The following is a 24,798-nucleotide window of genomic DNA, read 5'->3' as shown; positions in this document are numbered from 1 at the left end:
TTCCCACGAAGAATAATAGAATAGTGAGGTGTAACTTTGGGACATTTGATGCGAAACCGTATGTTACATGTGGCTCCCTTGTATGCTACCTACCCTTTAAACCTTCCCTTTAATAGGGCCAACCATTAAACCTTCCCTTTAATTGGGCCAACCATTAAACCTTCCCTTTAATTGGGCCAACCATTAAACCTTCCCTTTAATAGGGCCAACCATTAAACCTTCCCTTTAATAGGGCCAACCATTAAACCTTCCCTTTAATTGGGCCACCATGAGCCGACCAGGACAGCTTCAATGTGCCTTGGCATCGGTTCTCCAAGGGAACTCAAGTGGAGGATGAAACTGTTCTTCCCAGATACATTCCTTTTTTATGGTGGTGGAAAACGCCAGCAACGTTCCATTAGTGTTCAATTGGGTTGAGATTTGGTGACTGACACACACACACACACACACACACTGACACACACACACACACTGACACACACACGCACTGACACACACACGCACTGACACACACACACACACACACACTGACACACACACACTGACACACACACACACACACACTGACACACACACACACACACACACACACACACACTGACACACACACACACACACACTGACACACACACACACACACACACACACACACTGACACACACACACACACACACTGACACACTGACACACACACACACACACTGACACACACACACACACTGACACACACACGCACTGACACACACACGCACTGACACACACACGCACTGACACACACACACACACACACACTGACACACACACACTGACACACACACACACACACACTGACACACACACACACACACACACACTGACACACACACACACACACACTGACACACACACACTGACACACACACACACACACACTGACACACACACACTGACACACACACACACACACACTGACACACACACACACACACACTGACACACACACACACTGACACACACACGCACTGACACACACACGCACTGACACACACACACACACACACACTGACACACACACACTGACACACACACACACTGACACACACACGCACTGACACACACACACACACACACACACTGACACACACACGCACTGACACACACACGCACTGACACACTGACACACACACAGACACACACACACACAGACACACTGACACACACACACACTGACACACACACACACTGACACACACACACACTGACACACACACACACTTTAAACCCCCTATGCTCCTTTCAGGCCCCTCTTTCAAAGTCACCGAGATCTCTTCTTCTATGTAGCCAAAATATCTGGGTAACTGCGCGGTTTTTATGACCCTAAGCATGATGGGATATCCATTACCTATTTAACTCAGGAGAACAAAACCTGCGTGGAAACAAATGCTTTCAATATACTTTGTATCCCTCATTTATTGACGAGCATTTCTACTCTCATTTAGGCAGTTTACCTGTATCAACAGATAGATAGAAATACAACCAATAGAGATACTGCAGGATGTGTGTTTTCTTGACTCTGTAAAACAGAGCCGTACTGACCTCCGGTCTCTGGGAGTACTCTCGCTCACAGAAGTGGATCTAGTCGTCGCTGAAAGAAACACACTGACATTATTGTTGTCATGTTACTAACGACATACTGTTGGTAACAACAGGTTCTATATACAGGTAACAACAGACTGGTACTAACAGGTCCTATATACAGGTAACAACAGGTTCTATATACAGGTAACAACAGACTGTTGGTAACAACAGGTTATATATACAGGTAACAACAGGTCCTATATACAGGTAACAACAGGTCCTATATACAGGTAACAACAGGTCCTATATACAGGTAACAGACTGTTACTAACAACAGGTCCTATATACAGGTAACAACAGACTGTTACTAACAACAGGTCCCATATACAGGTAACAACAGGTCCTATATACAGGTAACAACAGACTGTTACTAACAACGGGTCCTATATACAGGTAACAACATATCCTATATACAGGTAACAACAGGTCCTATATACAGGTAACAACAGACTGTTAGTAACAGGTCCTATATACAGGTAACAACATATCCTATATACAGGTAACAACAGTCCTATATACAGGTAACAACAGGTCCTATATACAGGTAACAACAGACTGTTAACTAACAACAGGTCCTATATACAGGTAACAACAGGTCCTATATACAGGTAACAACAGACTGTTAACTAACACCAGGTCCTATATACAGGTAACAACCGGTCCTATATACAGGTAACAACAGGTCCTTTATACAGGTAACAACAGGTCCTATATACAGGTAACAACAGACTGTTACTAACAACAGGTCCTATATACAGGTAACAACAGACTGTTACTAACAACAGGTCCTATATACAGGTAACAACATGTCCTATATACAGGTAACAACAGGTCCTATATACAAGTAACAACAGGTCCTATATACAGTTAACAACAGGTCCTATATACAGGTAACAACAGACTGTTACTAACAACAGGTCCTATATACAGTAACAACAGGTCCTATATATAGGTAACAACAGGTCCTATATACAGGTAACAACATATCCTATATACAGGTAACAACAGGTCCTATATACAGGTAACAACAGTCCTATATACAGGTAACAACAGGTCCTATATACAAGTAACAACAGGTCCTATATACAGTAACAACAGGTCCTATATACAGGTAACAACAGGTCCTATATACAGGTAACAACAGTCCTATATACAGGTAACAACAGGTCCTATATACAGGTAACAACAGTCCTATATACAGGTAACAACAGGTCCTATATACAGGTAACAACAGACTGTTACTAACAACAGGTCCTATATACAGGTAACAACATATCCTATATACAGGTAACAACAGGTCCTATATACAGGTAACAACAGTCCTATATACAGGTAACAACAGGTCCTATATACAAGTAACAACAGGTCCTATATACAGTAACAACAGGTCCTATATACAGGTAACAACAGGTCCTATATACAGGTAACAACAGTCCTATATACAGGTAACAACAGGTCCTATATACAGGTAACAACAGTCCTATATACAGGTAACAACAGGTCCTATATACAGGTAACAACAGACTGTTACTAACAACAGGTCCTATATACAGGTAACAACAGGTCCTATATACAGGTAACAACAGACTGTTAACTAACACCAGGTCCTATATACAGGTAACAACAGGTCCTTTATACAGGTAACAACAGGTCCTATATACAGGTAACAACAGACTGTTACTAACAACAGGTCCTATATACAGGTAACAACATGTCCTATATACAGGTAACAACAGGTCCTATATACAAGTAACAACAGGTCCTATATACAGTAACAACAGGTCCTATATACAGGTAACAACAGGTCCTATATACAGGTAACAACAGGTCCTATATACAGGTAACAACAGATTGTTACTAGCAGGTCCTATATACAGGTAACAACAGGTCCTATATACAGGTAACAACAAACTGTTACTAACAACAGGTCTTATATACAGGTAACAACAGGTCCTATATACAGGTAACAACAGACTGTTAACTAACACCAGGTCCTATATACAGGTAACAACAGGTCCTATATACAGGTAACAGACTGTTACTAACAACAGGTCCTATATACAGGTAACAACAGACTGTTACTAACAACAGGGGAGACGACTTCGCTATACAATTTATAGCACAGAGAGAAACATCAGAGAACTGCCCAGTCATCACTTGTTCTGTAAATAAAGAATGAGTTTTCTTTTTAAACGAGGGATGCAGACTCACTCCTCTTAATGGCGGCCCTGATAGAGGAGAGAGGTCCTTGGCTGGAAGAAAAGAAAAGAAACAAGTCAGTGATTATATTGGTTCATACACCTTCTCTTTCCTTCCATTACAGAACAGCCAGAGCAGGTTTCCTTCCATTACAGAAGACCCAGAGCAGGTTTCCTTCCATTACAGATCACCCAGAGCAGGCTTCCTTCCATTACAGATCACCCAGAGCAGGTTTCCTTCCATTACAGAACACCCAGAGCAGGTTTCCTTCCATTACAGAAGACCCAGAGCAGGTTTCCTTCCATTACAGATCACCCAGAGCAGGCTTCCTTCCATACCTATTCCCTTACATTACAGATCACCCAGAGCAGGCTTCCTTCCATTACAGAAGACCCAGAGCAGGTTTCCTTCCATTACAGATCACCCAGAGCAGGTTTCCTTCCACAAACACAGCTGGTGTGTGTGTGTGTGTGTGTGTGTGTGTGTGTGTGTGTGTGTAGTGTGTAGTGTGTGTGTGTGTAGTGTGTGTGTGTGTGTGTGCGGTCTATTTGTATGTACTCAACAACACATATCGTCAGACAAACCACAGACGCTTTAAATGATCTGAGCAGTTTATTTCCCCTTTGTAGCACTCTGATCAGTCAACACACTGTCCAACCTAGAGCTAACAGACTGGTCAGTCAACACACTGTCCAACCTAGAGCTAACAGACTGATCAGTCAACACACTGTCCAACCTAGAGCTAACAGACTGGTCAGTCAACACACTGTCCAACCTAGAGCTAACAGACTGGTCAGTCAACACACTGTCCAACCTAGAGCTAACAGACGGATCAGTCTACACACTGTCCAACCTAGAGCTAACAGACTGATCAGTCAACACACTGTCCAACCTAGAGCTAACAGACTGATCAGTCAACACTGTCCAACCTAGAGCTAACAGACTGATCAGTCAACACACTGTCCAACCTAGAGCTAACAGACTGATCAGTCAACACACTGTCCAACCTAGAGCTAACAGACTGATCAGTCAACACACTGTCCAACCTAGAGCTAACAGACTGATCAGTCTACACACTGTCTAACCTAGAGCTAACAGACTGATCAGTCTACACACTGTCCAACCTAGAGCTAACAGACTGGTCAGTCAACACTGTCCAACCTAGAGCTAACAGACTGATCAGTCAACACTGTCCAACCTAGAGCTAACAGACTGATCAGTCAACACTGTCCAACCTAGAGCTAACAGACTGATCAGTCAACACTGTCCAACCTAGAGCTAACAGACTGGTCAGTCAACACACTGTCCAACCTAGAGCTAACAGACTGATCAGTCAACACACTGTCCAACCTAGAGCTAACAGACTGGTCAGTCAACACTGTCCAACCTAGAGCTAACAGACTGGTCAGTCAACACACTGTCCAACCTAGAGCTAACAGACTGGTCAGTCAACACACTGTCCAACCTAGAGCTAACAGACTGATCAGTCAACACACTGTCCAACCTAGAGCTAACAGACTGATCAGTCAACACACTGTCCAACCTAGAGCTAACAGACTGATCAGTCAACACTGTCCAACCTAGAGCTAAATGTGTGTTTTAATCTACCACCATTGATTAAACAAGCCTGTAAAAGTGTATTCTGTGTATGTTTCATTTGAACCTGATCTAAAACATGCAGAGACATGACCACACCAATATAACACCCCCTATAAGGATTAGATGCCTTCAGAGAAACATCACTGCTGTTCTCTCTGTCTGTTGTAGTGTCTAGTTCATCAGTCTGTTGTTCTCTCTGTCTGCTGTAGTCTCTAGTTCAACAGTCTGTTGTAGTGTCTCGTTCAACAGTCTGCTGTAGTGTCTAGTTCAACAGTCTGCTGTTGTGTCTAGTTCATCTGTCTGTTGTTCTCTCTGTCTGCTGTAGTCTCTAGTTCGACTGTCTGCTGTTCTCTCGGTCTGCTGTTGTGTCTAGTTCAACAGTCTGCAGTAGTCTCTAGTTCAACAGTCTGTTGTTCTCTCTGTCTGTTGTAGTGTCTAGTTTGTCTGTCTGTTGTTCTCTCTGTCTGCTGTAGTGTCTAGTTCGACTGTCTGTTGTTCTCTCTGTCTGTTGTAGTGTCTAGTTCGACTGTCTGTTGTTCTCTCTGTCTGTTGTAGTGTCTAGTTCGACAGTCTGCTGTTCTCTCTGTCTGCTATTCTCTCTGTCTGCTGTAGTGTCTAGTTCAACTGTCTGCTGTTCTCTCTGTCTGCTGTTCTCTCCTACTCTCTTTCCTTCCCTCACAGGAAACCCAGAGGATAACGGCGGAAAGCTCATATCCTCTCAAGAGGGAAACTTTCCGACAAAACAGTCACAAACAACCTTGAACGTTGACAGAGTCTACATACCCAAACTGTAGAGTACCTTCAGCCTCTCTCTGTCTGTTGTAGTGTCTATCTGGACAGTCCGCGGTTTTCTCTCGTTCTGTCTCTGTTCCTCTCTCTGTCTCTGTTCCTCTCTCTGTCTGTTGTAGTGTCTCGTTCTGTCTCTGTTCCTCTCCTGTCTGTCTTTGTTCCTCTCCTGTCTCTGTTCCTCTCCTGTCTCTGTTCCTCTCCTGTCTGCTCTACTTTCTGAGTATACTGCTGGTTTATACAGAACAGAGCAATGTTGACTTCTAGCTGCTAACTATGTCCAGATCCATGAGTCACACATAACACATCCCAGCGAGCAGGCCACTTCTAACACAGGAGGGGGAGGGTGAACAAACTCCCCCTATACCCTACTTGAACCTCCTGCTCTTCCCTCACTTCTGCTCATCCCTCCTTCCCTCCTTCTCTTCCCCCCCTACTGCCCTTCCCCCCTTCTCTTCTTCCCTCCTTCCCTCCCTCCTGCTCTTCCCTCCTCCCCCCCTGCTCTTCCCTCCTTCCCCCCCTACTTCTCTTCCCCCTCTTGCTCTTGCCTCCTTCCCCTCTACTTCTCTTCCCCCTCCTGCTCTTCCCTCCTTCCCCCCCTCCTGCTCTTCCCTCCTTCCCCCCCTACTTCTCTTCCCCCCCTCCTTCCCCCCTCCTGCTCTTCCCTCCTTCCCCCCCTACTTCTCTTCCCCCCCTCCTTCCCCCCTCCTGCTCTTCCCTCCTTCCCCCCTACTTCTCTTCCCCCCCTCCTGCTCTTCCCTCCTTCCCCCCCTCCTGCTCTTCCCTCCTTCCCCCCCTCCTGCTCTTCCCTCCTTCCCCCCCTCCTGCTCTTCCCTCCTTCCCCCCTACTTCTCTTCCCCCCCTCCTGCTCTTCCCTCCTTCCCCCCCTCCTGCTCTTCCCTCCTTCCCCCCCTACTTCTCTTCCCTCCCTCTTGCTCTTCCCTCCTTCCCCCTCTCCTGCCTCCTTCCCCCCCTACTTCTCTTCCCCCCTCCTGATCTTCCCTCACTTCTTGTACCTTCTACTATACCCTTTCCATCTTCCCCTACTCCCCTCCTCTACTCCCCCCCTCCCCTCCTCTACTCCCCCCTCTCCTCTCCTCCCCCCTCCTCCTCTACTCCCCCCTCCCCTCCTCTACTCCCCCCTCTCCTCCTCTACTCCCCCCTCTCCTCCTCTACTCCCCCCTCTCCTCCCCCCTCCCCTCCCCTCCTCCCCCCTCCCCTCCTCTACTCCCCTCCTCCCCCCTCTCCTCCCCTCCTCTACTACCCCCCCTCTCCTCTCCTCTCCTCTCCTCCCCCCTCTCCTCCTCCCCTCCCTCCTCCCAAACTATTTGCTTACATGCATCAGTATATACTTCCTGACATTGAATAACAATCTCCTAAACCTCTGGGTTAAGAGGTTGCCTTCAAACTCTGATCTAAGGTCAGTTTTTTTTTTTTTGCATCTTACGGTTAAGGCCTAACATCAGGTTGGGCTTAACTGATTTCAGATCAGCGTCTGAAGTTTGGGGAAACTTCTATCCACAGCCAGAGGAACCTCTGTTACCGTGCCAACCGACCGTAGCTGGAGCCACATAGTTCCAGGGTTGTGTCACAGAGGCAGAAAATAAGTAGTCCCGGCCCAACCTCAACACCACACCGGGATACTTACTGCAACAGCTGTGAGACGGCTGAGAGAGAGAGAGAGAGGAACAAGTAGTCCCAGCTGTGTTTTAAATAAGATTATTATTATATATTTATTTTTTTAAATGGTGGAATGGAAACACTTCAGGATGTAAAGCGAAGCAAAGAGATGTAATTCCATCCACTGATACGAAACACAGAAACGTCTTTATTTTCGGTATTTTGATCCCGAACAGCGTTTATAAGAGGTATGGTTAGCGCCATCTTGAAATGCACAGTAAAAGTTACACTATTCAAAATAAGGATAGTTGTGTTTATGGCCGTATCGATCTGCTCTCAGTCTCCAGCTTCATGAGGAAGACGTTTTCATGGCCGTATCGATCTGCTCTCAGTCTCCAGCTTCATGAGGAAGATGTGTCTATGGCCGTATCGATCTGCTCTCAGTCTCTAGCTTCATGAGGAAGACGTGTTCATGGCCGTATCGATCTGCTCTCAGTCTCTAGCTTCATGAGGAAGATGTGTTCATGGCCGTATCGATCTGCTCTCAGTCTCCAGCTTCATGAGGAAGACGTGTTCATGGCCGTATCGATCTGCTCTCAGTCTCTAGCTTCATGAGGAAGATGTGTTTCTGGCCGTATCGATCTGCTCTCAGTCTCCAGCTTCATGAGGAAGATGTGTTCATGGCCGTATCGATCTGCTCTCAGTCTCCAGCTTCATGAGGAAGACGTGTTCATGGCCGTATCGATCTGCTCTCAGTCTCTAGCTTCATGAGGAAGATGTGTTTCTGGCCGTATCGATCTGCTCTCAGTCTCTAGCTTCATGAGGAAGACGTGTTCATGGCCGTATCGATCTGCTCTCAGTCTCCAGCTTCATGAGGAAGACGTGTTCATGGCCGTATCGATCTGCTCTCAGTCTCTAGCTTCATGAGGAAGATGTGTTCATGGCCGTATCGATCTGCTCTCAGTCTCTAGCTTCATGAGGAAGATGTGTTCATGGCCGTATCGATCTGCTCTCAGTCTCTAGCTTCATGAGGAAGATGTGTTTCTGGCCGTATCGATCTGCTCTCAGTCTCTAGCTTCATGAGGAAGACGTGTTCATGGCCGTATCGATCTGCTCTCAGTCTCCAGCTTCATGAGGAAGACGTGTTCATGGCCGTATCGATCTGCTCTCAGTCTCTAGCTTCATGAGGAAGATGTGTTCATGGCCGTATCGATCTGCTCTCAGTCTCTAGCTTCATGAGGAAGATGTGTTCATGGCCGTATCGATCTGCTCTCAGTCTCTAGCTTCATGAGGAAGATGTGTTCATGGCCGTATCGATCTGCTCTCAGTCTCTAGCTTCATGAGGAAGATGTGTTTCTGGCCGTATCGATCTGCTCTCAGTCTCCAGCTTCATGAGGAAGACGTGTTCATGGCCGTATCGATCTGCTCTCAGTCTCTAGCTTCATGAGGAAGACGTGTTTATGGCCGTATCGATCTGCTCTCAGTCTCCAGCTTCATGAGGAAGACGTGTTCATGGCCGTATCGATCTGCTCTCAGTCTCTAGCTTCATGAGGAAGACGTGTTCATGGCCGTATCGATCTGCTCTCAGTCTCTAGCTTCATGAGGAAGACGTGTTTATGGCCGTATCAATCTGCTCTCAGTCTCTAGCTTCATGAGGAAGACGTGTTCATGGCCGTATCGATCTGCTCTCAGTCTCTAGCTTCATGAGGAAGATGTGTTCATGGCCGTATCGATCTGCTCTCAGTCTCTAGCTTCATGAGGAAGATGTGTTTCTGGCCGTATCGATCTGCTCTCAGTCTCTAGCTTCATGAGGAAGACGTGTTCATGGCCGTATCGATCTGCTCTCAGTCTCCAGCTTCATGAGGAAGACGTGTTCATGGCCGTATCGATCTGCTCTCAGTCTCCAGCTTCATGAGGAAGATGTGTTTATGGCCGTATCGATCTGCTCTAAGTCTCCAGCTTCATGAGGAAGATGTGTTTATGGCCGTATCGATCTGCTCTCAGTCTCCAGCTTCATGAGGAAGATGTGTTTATGGCCGTATCGATCTGCTCTCAGTCTCTAGCTTCATGAGGAAGACGTGTTTCTGGCCGTATCGATCTGCTCTCAGTCTCTAGCTTCATGAGGAAGATGTGTTCATGGCCGTATCGATCTGCTCTCAGTCTCTAGCTTCATGAGGAAGACGTGTTTATGGCCGTATCGATCTGCTCTCAGTCTCCAGCTTCATGAGGAAGACGTGTTCATGGCCGTATCGATCTGCTCTCAGTCTCCAGCTTCATGAGGAAGACGTGTTTCATGGCCGTATCGATCTGCTCTCAGTCTCTAGCTTCATGAGGAAGATGTGTTCATGGCCGTATCGATCTGCTCTCAGTCTCCAGCTTCATGAGGAAGATGTGTTCATGGCCGTATCGATCTGCTCTCAGTCTCCAGCTTCATGAGGAAGACGTGTTCATGGCCGTATCGATCTGCTCTCAGTCTCTAGCTTCATGGGGAAGATGTGTTTATGGCCGTATCGATCTGCTCTCAGTCTCTAGCTTCATGAGGAAGATGTGTTTATGGCCGTATCGATCTGCTCTAAGTCTCTAGCTTCATGAGGAAGATGTGTTATTGTAAGTCATATCATTTGAAAGGGTTGTTCTTACCTTTCAAAATACTGTATGTTTCCTGTTTCCATATATGGTTTGACACCAGCCAATTTATGCTAATTTGTGTACACAGAGGTCACGGTCTCAGTACATTCAAGGAATTACAACAACAAAAAAATTCTGATGATGCAACAATGCCAATATGGCGATTTAGAATTAGCTGGTGTTCTAAAGCTGAGTGTTTCTATTCCTCTTTAATGTTTAACCTGCTTATACGTCACAGAAATATTGTTCAGAAGGGTGATTGTACAGTTCTACAGTCCCGCTCAGCCAACCATATAAAACCACTAGCCATGCTAACAGCTCCTAGCACGACAGTTCTACAGTCCCGCTCAGCCGACCATATAAAACCACTAGCCATGCTAACAGCTCCTAGCACGACAGTTCTGCTCAGCCAACCATATAAAACCACTAGCCATGCTAACAGCTCCTAGCCCGACAGTTCTACAGTCCCGCTCAGCCAACCATATAAAACCACTAGCCATGCTAACAGCTCCTAGCCCGACAGTTCTACAGTCCCGCTCAGCCAACCATATAAAACCACTAGCCATGCTAACAGCTCCTAGCCCGACAGTTCTACAGTCCCGCTCAGCCAACCATATAAAACAACTAGCCATGCTAACAGCTCCTAGCCCGACAGTTCTACAGTCCCGCTCAGCCAACCATATAAAACCACTAGCCATGCTAACAGCTCCTAGCACGACAGTCCTGCTCAGCCAACCATATAAAACCACTAGCCATGCTAACAGCTCCTAGCACGACAGTTCTACAGTCCCGCTCAGCCAACCATATAAAACCACTAGCCATGCTAACAGCTCCTAGCACGACAGTTCTACAGTCCCGCTCAGCCAACCATATAAAACCACTAGCCATGCTAACAGCTCCTAGCACGACAGTTCTACAGTCCCGCTCAGCCAGACCCTATAGACCCTATTCCCTATATAGTGCACTACTATAGACCAGAGCCCTATTCCCTATATAGTGCACTACTATAGACCAGAGCCCTATTCCCTATATAGTGCACTACTTTAGACCAGAGCCCTATTCCCTATATAGTGCACTACTTTAGACCAGAGCCCTATCCCCTATATAGTGCACTACTATAGACCAGAGCCCTATTCCCTATATAGTACACTACTATAGACCCTATTCCCTATATAGTGCACTACTTTAGACCAGAGCCCTATTCCCTAAATAGTACACTACTATAGACCCTATTCCCTATATAGTACACTACTTTAGACCAGAGCCCTATTCCCTATATAGAGCACTACTTTACACGAGGGACCATTGGGAACAGGGGGTCATTTGGGACACTCGGGTCAGAAGTAGTGCACTAGAGATAGAATAGGGTACTGTTTGAGATACACAATATGTCCGTCAAAACTGGCAGATCTCTCACCTGAGTCTGTGGTCTTTCTGCCTTTCTGAGCGCTCTGTGGAGAGAGAGAGAAATAGAGAGAGGGAGCAGAGAAGAGAGGAAGGGAGAGAGAAGAGGGGAAGAGAGAGAGAAGAAAGGAAGGGAGAGAGAAGAAAGGAAGGGAGAGAGAAGAAAGGAAGGGAGAGAAAAGAGGGGAAGGGAGAGAGAAGAAAGGAAGGGAGAGAGAAGAGGGGAAGGGAGAGAGAAGAAAGGAAGGGAGAGAGAAGAAAGGAAGGGAGAGAGAAGAAAGGAAGGGAGAGAGAAGAAAGGAAGGGAGAGAAAAGAGGGGAAGGGAGAGAGAAGAGGGGAAGAGAGAGAAAAGGGAGAGAGCGAAATAGAGAGGGAACGAGAGAAGCCTTGGTCAAGACATCGCCACACAAACTCATTCATCTCTTCTCCCCCCTGTAACTAATTTCTATAAAAGGATAATTCATTCTCAAATCAAACGTACCTGGTCCAATAGAATAAATATATAGATAACTCCCCCAGCATCTAAAGTTCCTCTTGCGTCTGCTTCAGATAAAACAAACATCCACAGAACGATCACAGCAGAAGTCCAACTCTTCAGTAAACTGAAGAGCCAAAGGAAAGAAGGAAAGCCCACCGCTGTCCAATGAAACTCTCTCTCTCTCCAGGGTTCCAGAATGTGGAAATTATGATTGGAACCCTCTGCCAATCCCTGAATGCTGATTGGCTGGTTAAAATAAAGACTGTAGCTGTGATGGGCTGAGCAGCAGAAAACACCAGTCAGTCTGGGGGAGTCATCAATGTTTCCAGCTGCATTAGAACTTATTATATATAGCCTGTTAACTACAGCTCCGAGCGCAGAGAGTAGAGAAGCTTAAAGGCTGTAATATACATTGAGTTATAACGCATTACCAAATCAAGACCATAATAAACTGGGTGGTTCAATGCCTGAACGCTGATTGGCTGACAGCCGTTGGTATATCAGATCGTACACCACTGGTATGACAAAATATTACTGTTGTAATTACATTGGTAACCAGTTTATAACAGCAAGAAGGCACCTCAGGGGTTTGTGGTATATGGCCAATATACCACGGCTAAGGACTGTATACATACGGGCACTCCGCGTTGCGTCGTGACCAAGAACAGCCCTTAGCTGTGGTATATATCACAACGCCTCGGGCCTTATTGCTTAAACATAATGCTGCTATGAAGGGTGTTATAGAGCTGAACCTCTACTCCGTACAGGTTATAATGCATTATAGGGGATAGCAAGGCTAAACGACTCCTTACTGCTGCCTGTTAACTACAGCTCTAGGTGCAGAGAGAGCAGGTGGGGTTTATCAATGTACAGGTTATAATGCATTATAGGGGATAGCAAGGCTAAACGACTCCTTACTGCTGCCTGTTAACTGTGATTGTATCTCAAAAAGCAACCCATAAATGGCTCTATATTGGGAATAGACTAAAACAATACCAGCCTCTCAGACAGTATCTATAGTTAGAGACTAAAACAATACCAGCCTCTCAGACAGTATCTATAGTTAGAGACTAAAACAATACCAGCCTCTCAGACAGTATCTATAGTCAGAGACTAAAACAATACCAGCCTCTCAGACAGTATCTATAGTCAGAGACTAAAACAATACCAGCCTCTCAGACAGTATCTATAGTTAGAGACTAAAACAATACCAGCCTCTCAGACAGTATCTATAGTTAGACTAAAACAATACCAGCCTCTCAGACAGTAGACAGTATCTATAGTTAGTAGTAGCTGTTTTAACATCCATTATAAATTATAATAGTTCCTCACAGTATTAAAAACACTCTCCTGGTGTCGATAATCGCCTCGATGTGAACGTGAGCTTGATCTGACGATCCCATATGTGACTCGTTTCAGGAAACTAGGCGTATGTCGCTGGTCACTACTTCACAGGAGAGGCTTTAAATGTAAACTTGTTTTATTTTATATCGAAAATGCATTTTTTTGTTTGTTGCAGAAATGCCTTCCGGAACAAGCAAACTGTCATTTGCCCTTGTAAAACCTGAATGCATCTGTAAATACGGATAAAATTGTTAAAAATACGAACCTTGTTGGTTAAGTCAAGGAAAAAGACAGGAACCTTTCCGCTAGCCATGATTGGCTGAGATAATGAGTGGGCTGGACATGCCGAGAGATGAGTTCCGATTGGTCTGCCATATAGAATGTTTCTGTCTGTAATATGAGCTGCTCAGTATGTGAAAGGTAATCCATTCTAACACAGATTTTTTTTATAAAGATATCACGTAGTAGAACTGCATCAGTGTTGCTCTCCACTTCCTGGAGGACCGAGGTTTGAAATCAGTGGAATTAGAGCATGATAGCTAAAGAGACGGAGTAAATTCTGGAATTTGAAACATGCAGAGGGAGTCGAAAAGAGAACACACAGAAGGCTGCAGGTCGCCAGTTGAACGGTGTTTTCTCCGACACGTTGGTGCGTCTGGCTTCCCGGGTTAAGCGGGGAGGGTGTTTAAGGAGTGCGGTTTGGCGGGTTGTGTTTCGGGGGACTCGACCTTCGCCTCTCCCGAGCCCGTTGGGGAATTGCAGCGATGAGACAAGATCATAATCACAAAATTGCGGAGAAAAAGGGGGTTAAAAATCACACACACAAAAAAAAAAGATGAATGTTGCTTTTAGTTGCCTGATTTGCTAGAAAGACAAATACTAAATTAATTTTTAAAAACGGGTGAATTTATTGGTGTTAAAATACACTAGTTATGCTGTACTGGACCACCAGGCTGCTGATGTCATGTGTTTATACTTTCTCATAACAACAACGACAAGTTTGTTGTCGGACGACAATAGAATGTTTGTGATGTCACTGCTGCAACTGTCAACAGACGTAGTTTAAACCAGCTTTTAGTCTTGAAATCTTTGGTTGTTTACTACACTACTCACTCTGTTTAGCACATGGCCTCACATGTGAATCCTTAAAAGGAGGTGGGTGGGGCTAAAGCTTCAGAGGGTGTGAACAATGCTGAATGGGTGGGGCTAAAGCTTCAGAGGGTGTGAACAATGCTGAATGGGTGGGGCTAAAGCTTCAGAGGGTGTGAACAATGCTGAATGGGTGGGGCTAAAGCTTCAGAGGGTGTGAACAGTGCTGAATGGGTGGGGCTAAAGCTTCAGAGGGTGTGAACGATGCTGAATGGGTGGGGCTAAAACTTCAGAGGGTGTGAACGATGCTGAATGGGTGGGGCTAAAGCTTCAGAGGGTGTGAACAATGCTGAATGGGTGGGGCTAAAGCTTCAGAGGGTGTGAACAATGCTGAATGGGTGTAGACAAAGAAGAGCTCTCCAGTAGGTGTACCAAAACATTCACGGGCCATTTTCTCAAAAAGTGGGGTTACAAGTTTAGCAATTTTACAAGCAGAACTACTTTCCCCATTGTTCCTCAACTGCAGTGTAGGATATACCATTTTACTAGCTCTGAGTCTCTACTTTTATTTTATTTGATTATTTTATACTTTTATTGTAAAATACCATTTCTAATTTTGCTACGTAAGACCGAATCGAGCCGGTCGGTCACATGAATCCAGTGGAAACCATTTTCCCCTTGCGCAAAAACAGCTGTCTTTTCTGTCCCCAGGTCACTGTTGGACGAAACGGAGGGCCTGGGATAGGCTGTTGTGGGAAACAGAGGGCCTGGGATAGGCTGTTGGGGGAAACAGAGGGCCTGGGATAGGCTGTTGGGGGAAACAGAGGGCCTGGGATAGGCTGTTGTGGGAAACTCAGAGGCCTGGGATAGGCTGTTGGGGGAAACTCAGAGGCCTGGGATAGGCTGTTGGGGGAAACTCAGAGGCCTGGGATAGGCTGTTGGGGGAAACAGAGGGACTGGGATAGGCTGTTGTGGGAAACAGAGGGCCTGGGATAGGCTGTTGGGGGAAACAGAGGGCCTGGGATAGGCTGTTGGGGGAAACAGAGGGCCTGGGATAGGCTGTTGGGGGAAACAGAGGGCCTGGGATAGGCTGTTGGGGGAAACAGAGGGCCTGGGATAGGCTGTTGTGGGAAACAGAGGGCCTGGGATAGGCTGTTGGGGGAAACAGAGGGCCTGGGATAGGCTGTTGGGGGAAACAGAGGGCCTGGGATAGGCTGTTGGGGGAAACTCAGAGGGCCTGGGATAGGCTGTTGGGGAAAACTCAGAGGCCTGGGATAGGCTGTTGGGGGAAACTCAGAGGTCCTGGGATAGGCTGTTGGGGGAAACAGAGGGCCTGGGATAGGCTGTTGGGGGAAACAGAGGGCCTGGGATAGGCTGTTGGGGGAAACAGAGGGCCTGGGATAGGCTGTTGTGGGAAACAGAGGGCCTGGGATAGGCTGTTGTGGGAAACAGAGGGCCTGGGATAGGCTGTTGTGGGAAACGGAGGGCCTGGGATAGGCTGTTGTGGGAAATGGAGGGCCTGGGATAGGCTGTTGTGGGAAACGGAGGGCCTGGGATAGGCTGTTGTGGGAAATGGAGGGCCTGGGATAGGCTGTTGTTCGCTTGCGATGAATGGGGCGATGAATGGGGGTTGGAAAGTCATCTCTCACGAATTCGGAAGTGGTGAAAACTCTTTGGTGTTAAAACCCATAAAAACTACTGTGCTAGCGCATGCGCACAGGAAGTCCCGTGATCAAATGTGACTACGGACGTCACAAATGCCCATCCAACTGATTCGTTCTGACGCCGGCCCTGGCTCACGAAACAGTAATTCAACAAGATCAAATACATATTCCCAGGAAACGGATGGAGATCCAATCAAATGATTTGGCATGCAGGTGAGGTTTGGACGTTTTACCGTTAGAACGTGAATAATTATCATTCACGATTGACAGCGATGATAGCATATTTAGAAATTAGGTATGCCTAACTTGTAGTGCCGAGCGATTAACTCGAAATGTTGGTTATTTTTTGTTTTTTAAAGAAATAATTGACAGAGGTTGGTTAAATTATTTGAATTCCATTTTGTTCAGTTTTTTTGTTTTCCTGTGAGCTCAATGTGCACATTGCAGTTTCTCTAGAGATAAATCAGATCCAGACGGAACTGTACGATGTAGTAGGGAGTTGTAGTTTACAACAGGCTAATACTCTACATATTTTAGTGCGGAAAACACAGTAATTAACTACAATGACCATGAAGGGGATATGGAGAGCAGCTGATGCTTCTCAAGGTATCTCTACCTGAAAACACAAGTGATTTGATAGTTTGGTATTCAGCAGTCATAAAGCCTTATTTACTTCGAAGAACGACTAAAATCGTGATTTTTTTGTTGTTGTTGTCAGACAGCAGCTCTATAGGGCTGAGATGATAACTTGGAATGAGATAATAAAGTCATCAAATAAAAATGAATGTAATATTCAGAACTGAAAATGTGTATTATAGTAATGTCAATGGCTAATAAGTGATTGGCAGAAATAGTCGGTCAATATCATCATTTGACGTTTATTCATTGTTTTATTCTGTGTTACAACATTCAACATAATCAAAACCTGTGATTATTTTTGTTTGTAATCAAATCAAATGTATTTATGAAGCCCTTTTTTAATTTGTACATCAGCTGATATCTCAAAGTGCTGTACAGAAACCCAGCCTAAAAACCCCAAACAGCAAGCAATGCAGGTGTAGAAGCACGGTGGCTAGGAAAAACTCCCTAGAAAGGCCAGAACCCAGGAAGAAACCTAGAGAGGAACCAGGCTCTGAGGGGTGGCTAGGAAAAACTCCATAGAAAGGCCAGAACCTAGGAAGAAACCTAGAGAGGAACCAGGCTATGCAGGTGTAGAAGCACAACGAACTCTTACACGTGTATGAATAATGCACTAATTCTAAACCCCTGAAGGAGTTCATTCCATTCATAATCGAACCGACCTCAAAAAAAAGCCACTAATCGCTCAGCACTACTAACTTGGTGATTCAGGGTGTTAAAAATATACACATTTTATTGTGGAAAATAGGCAGACGTTGCAATTGGTTGATGAATTTTATGCATAGTCATTAATGATATAGAACTATAGTACATAGAATGATATGGTCAATAGCTACAACATTAGGCAAGATTGCCTTCTGGTCTTGTGCACCAGAGGAATGGAATAGTCTACATTCCCTGCTTCATCTAGATGTGTTAGTGTTACTGAATGGAATAGTCTACAATCCCTGCTTCATCTAGATATGTTAGTGCCTCTGAATGGAATAGTCTACAATCCCTGCTTCATCTAGATGTGTTAGTGTTACTGAATGGAATAGTCTACAATCCCTGCTTCATCTAGATGTGTTAGTGTTACTGAATGGAATAGTCTACAATCCCTGCTTCATCTAGATATGTTAGTGTTACTGAATGGAATAGTCTACAATCCCTGCTTCATCTAGATGTGTTAGTGCCTCTGAATGGAATAGTCTACAATCCCTGCTTCATCTAGATGTGTTAGTGATACTGAATGGAATAGTCTACAATCCCTGCTTCATCTAGATGTGTTAGTGTTACTGAATGGAATAGTCTACAATCCCTGCTTCATCTAGATATGTTAGTGCTACTGAATGGAATAGTCTACAATCCCTGCTTCATCTAGATGTGTTAGTGCCTCTGAATGGAATAGTCTAGAATCCCTGTTTCATCTAGATATGTTAGTGCTACTGAATGGAATAGTCTACAATCCCTGCTTCATCTAGATGTGTTAGTGCCTCTGAATGGAATAGTCTACAATCCCTGCTTCATCTAGATGTGTTAGTGACTCTGAATGGAATAGTCTAGAATCCCTACTTCATCTAGATGTGTTAGTGCCTCTGAATGGAATAGTCTACAATCCCTGCTTCATCTAGATGTGTTAGTGCCTCTGAATGGAATAGTCTACAATCCCTGCTTCATCTAGATGTGTTAGTGACTCTGAATGGAATAGTCTACAATCCCTGCTTCATCTAGATGTGTTAGTGACTCTGAATGGAATAGTCTACAATCCCTGCTTCATCTAGATGTGTTAGTGACTCTGAATGGAATAGTCTACAATCCCTGCTTCATCTAGATGTGTTAGTGACTCTGAATGGAATAGTCTACAATCCCTCCTTCATCTAGATATGTTAGTGCTACTGAATGGAATAGTCTACAATCCCTGCTTCATCTAGATGTGTTAGTGCCTCTGAATGGAATAGTCTACAATCCCTGCTTCATCTAGATGTGTTAGTGCCTCTGAATGGAATAGTCTACAATCCCTGCTTCATCTAGATGTGTTAGTGACTCTGAATGGAATAGTCTACAATCCCTGCTTCATCTAGATGTGTTAGTGCCTCTGAATGGAATAGTCTACAATCCCTGCTTCATCTAGATGTGTTAGTGACTCTGAATGGAATAGTCTACAATCCCTGCTTCATCTAGATGTGTTAGTGTTACTGAATGGAATAGTCTACAATCCCTGCTTCATCTAGATGTGTTAGTGTTACTGAATGGAATAGTCTACAATCCCTGCTTCATCTAGATGTGTTAGTGCTACTGAATGGAATAGTCTACAATCCCTGCTTCATCTAGATGTGTTAGTGTTACTGAATGGAATAGTCTACAATCCCTGCTTCATCTAGATGTGTTAGTGGTACTGAATGGAATAGTCTACAATCCCTCCTTCATCTAGATATGTTAGTGGTACTGAATGGAATAGTCTACAATCCCTGCTTCATCTAGATGTGTTAGTGCCTCTGAATGGAATAGTCTACAATCCCTGCTTCATCTAGATGTGTTAGTGCTACTGAATGGAATAGTCTACAATCCCTGCTTCATCTAGATGTGTTAGTGTTACTGAATGGAATAGTCTACAATCCCTGCTTCATCTAGATGTGTTAGTGCTACTGAATGGAATAGTCTACAATCCCTCCTTCATCTAGATATGTTAGTGGTACTGAATGGAATAGTCTACAATCCCTGCTTCATCTAGATGTGTTAGTGCCTCTGAATGGAATAGTCTACAATCCCTGCTTCATCTAGATGTGTTAGTGCTACTGAATGGAATAGTCTACAATCCCTGCTTCATCTAGATGTGTTAGTGTTACTGAATGGAATAGTCTACAATCCCTGCTTCATCTAGATATGTTAGTGGTACTGAACTAGATGTGTTAGTGCCACTGAATGCAATTTAAAAATATTGATGTAGACTCTGTTACAGAGGAGTGTAATTGTATTTGATTGTTTAGGCTGGATCATGTTGTATTGTATTGTTGTACGTTTTAATTCTGTAACGTATTGATTGTTGCTGCCTTCTTGGTCAGGTCTCCCTTGAAAAAGAGACTCTGGGTCTCAATGGGCTTTTCCTGGTTAAATAAAAGTTAAATAAAAATTACCCAAAAAATATATGTGTTGGTACAAACGGTGCGGGAAATGACGTCATTTTAATTGTTATTTTTCACTACCTCTCACACGTATTTGTTTTATTTTTTATATATATATATATATATATATATATAAAAAACATAACACTACACTGATTGTATCATTTTCTTATGATGCAAGACATCCATCACACTGACAATGTACTTTAAACCGAAAAACATAGCACATAAACTATTCTGTGGGATTGTTGTTTGGTGAGATGTTACCTCCAGATGAGTTGGTCGGTCGTGGAGGCTGTCTTCTTCCGACAGGTTCCCTCGGTTCCCCTCTCAAACTCTCCTGCTGTTCGTCCTCCACTCTCCTCGCCTCGGCCATCGCAGAGAGAGAGAGAGAGAGACACTATTCTAGTGTGGGAACGAAGACAACAAGCGCTACAAGTCCAAAACAATGGATAACAACATGTCCCTATCGCATAGGAACCGACCGGCAGCCAGTGTCGTGCGACTTTTACCTACACAAACTCGTATATAACTTTCCCCAAAACAAGTTGACTACCGTGAATATCCTTCGCCAACGTTGGGATTGTGTAAAATGATCACAAAGAAATTTGTTGACAATAATAACAGTAGAGACTTTCGAATAATAGGTAGTTTGTCTGACCAGTCTTGCTCCACGCACGTCATTACGTCAGACCAGGAAGAGATCTTGGTCCGGACGTAAGACCAGGAACAGGTTTTGGGATGTGGACGGTCGTTACTAGTTATCACAGCCACAAAAAAAATCATACGGTTGTCTCCATTTTTTGTTGTTGATTTCCCTAATTTGAAAAATACTTAAAGATTAATTGCGCTAAACCTGCGGTTTAGAGGCGTAACCAGGCCTCAGCTTCTTCAGATACTCTCTCTTAGATACTCTCCAGTAGGAAACCTGTGTTTTCTCATTTCTCCTTGCTCCCTCAAAACAATATTTATACATGGGATTTATACATTCTTTATTTCAAAGGGATGTTCTATCTATCTATTCCATATGTCACAATTTACTGGGATACATTTGTCAATAATATCTGTTTGAAGAAAAGGTTTGGTTATTACCAACACAAACACCTGCTTGTTAACAAGGTCAAAGGTCTCTTTTCAGAATGATTCATAAGCATCACTTCCCTGTGAATCATTACCTGAAGAAACTCAACAAATATATTCACATGAACTGTACTTTTGGTGTTGAGCATCCATGTAAAGAAATGAAAAGATATTTTGTGGTTTTCTATAAGGAGTTCGACCATTCTACATTCTTCCTTGTTTTCTACAAGGAGTTCGACCATTCTACATTCTTCCTTGTTTTCTATAAGGAGTTCGACCATTCTACACTCTTCCTTGTGTTCTATAAGGAGTTCGACCATTCTACATTCTTCCTTGTTTTCTACAAGGAGTTCGACCATTCTACATTCTTCCTTGTTTTCTATAGGGACCAGTATATTAAGACCATTCTACATTCTTCCTTGTTTTCTATAGGGACCAGTATATTAAGACCATTCTACATTCTTCCTTGTTTTCTATAGGGACCAGTATATTAAGACATTCTACATTCTTCCTTGTTTTCTATAGGGACCAGTATATTAAGACCATTCTACATTCTTCCTTGTTTTCTACAAGGAGTTCGACCATTCTACACTCTTCCTTGTTTTCTATAAGGAGTTCGACCATTCTACATTATTCCTTGTTTTCTATAAGGAGTTTGACCATTCTACATTCTTCCTTGTTTTCTATAAGGAGTTCGACCATTCTACTACATTCTTCCTTGTTTTCTATAAGGAGTTCGACCATTCTACATTCTTCCTTGTTTTCTATAAGGAGTTTGACCATTCTACTACATTCTTCCTTGTTTTCTATAAGGAGTTCGACCATTCTACATTCTTCCTTGTTTTCTATAAGGAGTTCGACCATTCTACTACATTCTTCCTTGTTTTCTATAAGGAGTTCGACCATTCTACTACATTCTTCCTTGTTTTCTATAAGGAGTTCGACCATTCTACATTCTTCCTTGTTTTCTATAAGGAGTTCGACCATTCTACATTCTTCCTTGTTTTCTATAAGGAGTTCGACCATTCTACTACATTCTTCCTTGTTTTCTATAAGGAGTTCGACCATTCTACATTCTTCCTTGTTTTCTATAAGGAGTTCGACCATTCTACATTCTTCCTTGTTTTCTATAAGGAGTTCGACCATTCTACATTCTTCCTTGTTTTCTATAAGGAGTTCGACCATTCTACATTCTTCCTTGTTTTCTATAAGGAGTTCGACCATTCTACATTCTTCCTTGTTTTCTATAAGGAGTTCGACCATTCTACATTCTTCCTTGTTTTCTATAAGGAGTTCGACCATTCTACATTCTTCCTTGTTTTCTATAAGGAGTTCGACCATTCTACATTCTTCCTTGTTTTCTATAAGGAGTTCGACCATTCTACATTCTTCCTTGTTTTCTATAAGGAGTTCGACCATTCTACATTCTTCCTTGTTTTCTACAAGGAGTTCGACCATTCTACATTCTTCCTTGTTTTCTACAAGGAGTTCGACCATTCTACATTCTTCCTTGTTTTCTATAAGGACCAGTATATTAAGACCATTCTACATTCTTCCTTGTTTTCTATAAGGACCAGTATATTAAGACCATTCTACATTATTCCAATCAGAAAACTGTTATAAACAAATCAATAAAAAAATAATGTGTATTTTAAGGTCTTTGTTGTGATTTTAACCCTAACCACACTGCTAAGCATATGCCCTAACCCTAATGGGGCGGCAGGGTAGCCTAGTGGTTAGAGCTTTGGACTAGTAACCGAAAAGTTGCAAGTTCAAACCCCCGAGCTGACAAGGTACAAATCTGTCCTGAACAGGTAGGCCGTCATTGAAAATAAGAATTTGTATTTAACTGACTTGTCTAGTTAAAATTTTAAAAAACGAAACAATTTTGACTTTGCGGCTGTGGAATCTTACTCTGTGGGAATATGTTAAAATAAATCACTTGGTTGGATTTTTTTCTCTTTCTATGATGTTGCTCAACATTTTCCTGAGAAACGCTCCATACGCGTTGACTGGAAACTAGGAAAACAAAGTCGAGTGCTTGACAGTTTTGTTTTCATAGTTTTGAAACATGTGCACTGAATCCAGGCCGAAACACTTTGGGGAAGAAAAAAAAAGTTGTCCGTGTTCAACTCCTGTGACTGCAGTTATGCAGTGATTGTTATAGTTAAGAGTAAATGATTATGTCTGGCTTTGGTCACTGACATGTTTAGACTGGTGTAGAAGATAAGGGTTATTATCCCGATGTGAAGGCGACTTGTCTCGTCTGTGGCCGTCCAGTCGGTCTACGGGTCCTGGGTTGGTCCATTATTATAAATCCAACGACAGAAGGAAAACAACTAACGGGACATTTCAACACGGTAACACTCAGATTCAGAACACTTTAATGTCCTCAAGTTTTTTAAATAACACAGCAACAACAGAAGAAAAAAAAAGCTAACAAATATTTACAGAATATTTACAAACAAGTTGGCAAGGATCGTGCAAAGTCTTAAAATGTCTGAATAAGGCTTGTATTTGTATAAGTAAGGAGGTTATAACCACTATGTAACCTGTGCTATGTCATGTCTAATAAAGAGGTTAAAGTTCATAGACACGTTATGGAGTTGTCCTGTCGTGTATCATCTCAAATCAACATCGATATGGATCATGTGGTTAATCCACAATTCAAGTCGCGCATAATTGGTCAGCTGTTATGTTTAGATATATCTGTCCACAAGAGGCTTGTGTACAACATGAAGTTTGTAGGAAATAGCGCTTTTTATAGCCTACTGAGAGAATGCAATAAATCGGAACAGTTTTGTGTACGAGATGAAGTGTGAAGGACGTCAGTAACATGACAAGGCGGCAGCGGAGCTTCAGCTACGTAACAAAAACTACGGAGCTTCAGCTACGTAACAAAAACTACGGAGCTTCAGCTACGTAACAAAAACTACGGAGCTTCAGCTAGGTAACAAAAACTACGGAGCTTCAGCTACGTAACAAAAACAAAACTAAATGTTGCAGAAATATCCGTCGTTTTTTGTTGTTGTTGTTTTGTTGCTTGGGCAAATTGGGATACAGAAACCTTATATCCGTATCTCGTAGCCATCATGTCTTGTAGTCAAAGCATTTTCAACACTAGATGTCACTATATCGTTGCACCAGGTCACGGAGTCTGAGCGCATTTATGATGGACTGCTCATGACACGAGTACATTCTGCAGGTATAACTATATAATTTCTGCTAAATCTCCTCATCTGCTGCTTGTTCATCACAAACAGTAAAAAGGGACAAATGTAGCTGTGTCCTTCCTGTCGAATTGTTTCGCTAAAAAAACTAATTCTGTAGATATTTTAGGTTGATTTAGACATGACATATATGGGACATTGCAACTCAATGGATGCTAGTCGTCAACCTGAAGTAAACACTTCTAAGTTAAGATATAAAGCCTAACGGCTCTTATGACATTTGGGATTCGTGATGAAACAGTCCTTTTAAACGTTTTTTCCCCCCAAAAAAACTTCCCAATTAAATGTGGACTGCAACGTAGGCCAACCTGTCAGAATG

The 24,798-nt window shown here is 43.6% G+C and overlaps 1 protein-coding gene across 2 annotated transcripts in view; it reads right to left on the bottom strand.

Moving 5' to 3' along the window:
* LOC110532885 (uncharacterized) overlaps nt 1-20,886 on the bottom strand; it is a 47,410-nt gene extending 26,524 nt beyond the window's left edge. Inside the window, exons 1-4 of one of the 2 annotated variants that reach the window (XM_090183341.1) lie at nt 20,437-20,886; nt 11,867-11,900; nt 3,829-3,869; nt 1,576-1,624 (exon numbers count right to left, since the gene is read on the bottom strand). In XM_090183341.1, the coding sequence (XP_090039467.1) occupies nt 1,576-1,624; nt 3,829-3,869; nt 11,867-11,900; nt 20,437-20,545 (233 nt within the window). In that variant the 5' untranslated portion in view covers nt 20,546-20,886. Of the gene's footprint in view, nt 1-1,575; nt 1,625-3,828; nt 3,870-11,866; nt 11,901-12,335; nt 12,473-20,436 lie in introns of those variants that run through there. The other variant, XM_090183343.1, reaches the window with a different exon arrangement.
* Between the last annotated feature and the right edge of the window lie 3,912 nt (nt 20,887-24,798).

This window comes from Oncorhynchus mykiss, chromosome 9 (assembly GCF_057628025.1).
Source record: "Oncorhynchus mykiss isolate SJ-2025 chromosome 9, ASM5762802v1, whole genome shotgun sequence".
Classification (NCBI taxonomy): Eukaryota; Metazoa; Chordata; class Actinopteri; order Salmoniformes; family Salmonidae; genus Oncorhynchus; species Oncorhynchus mykiss.
This window is presented reverse-complemented; position numbering and strand designations above follow the sequence as displayed.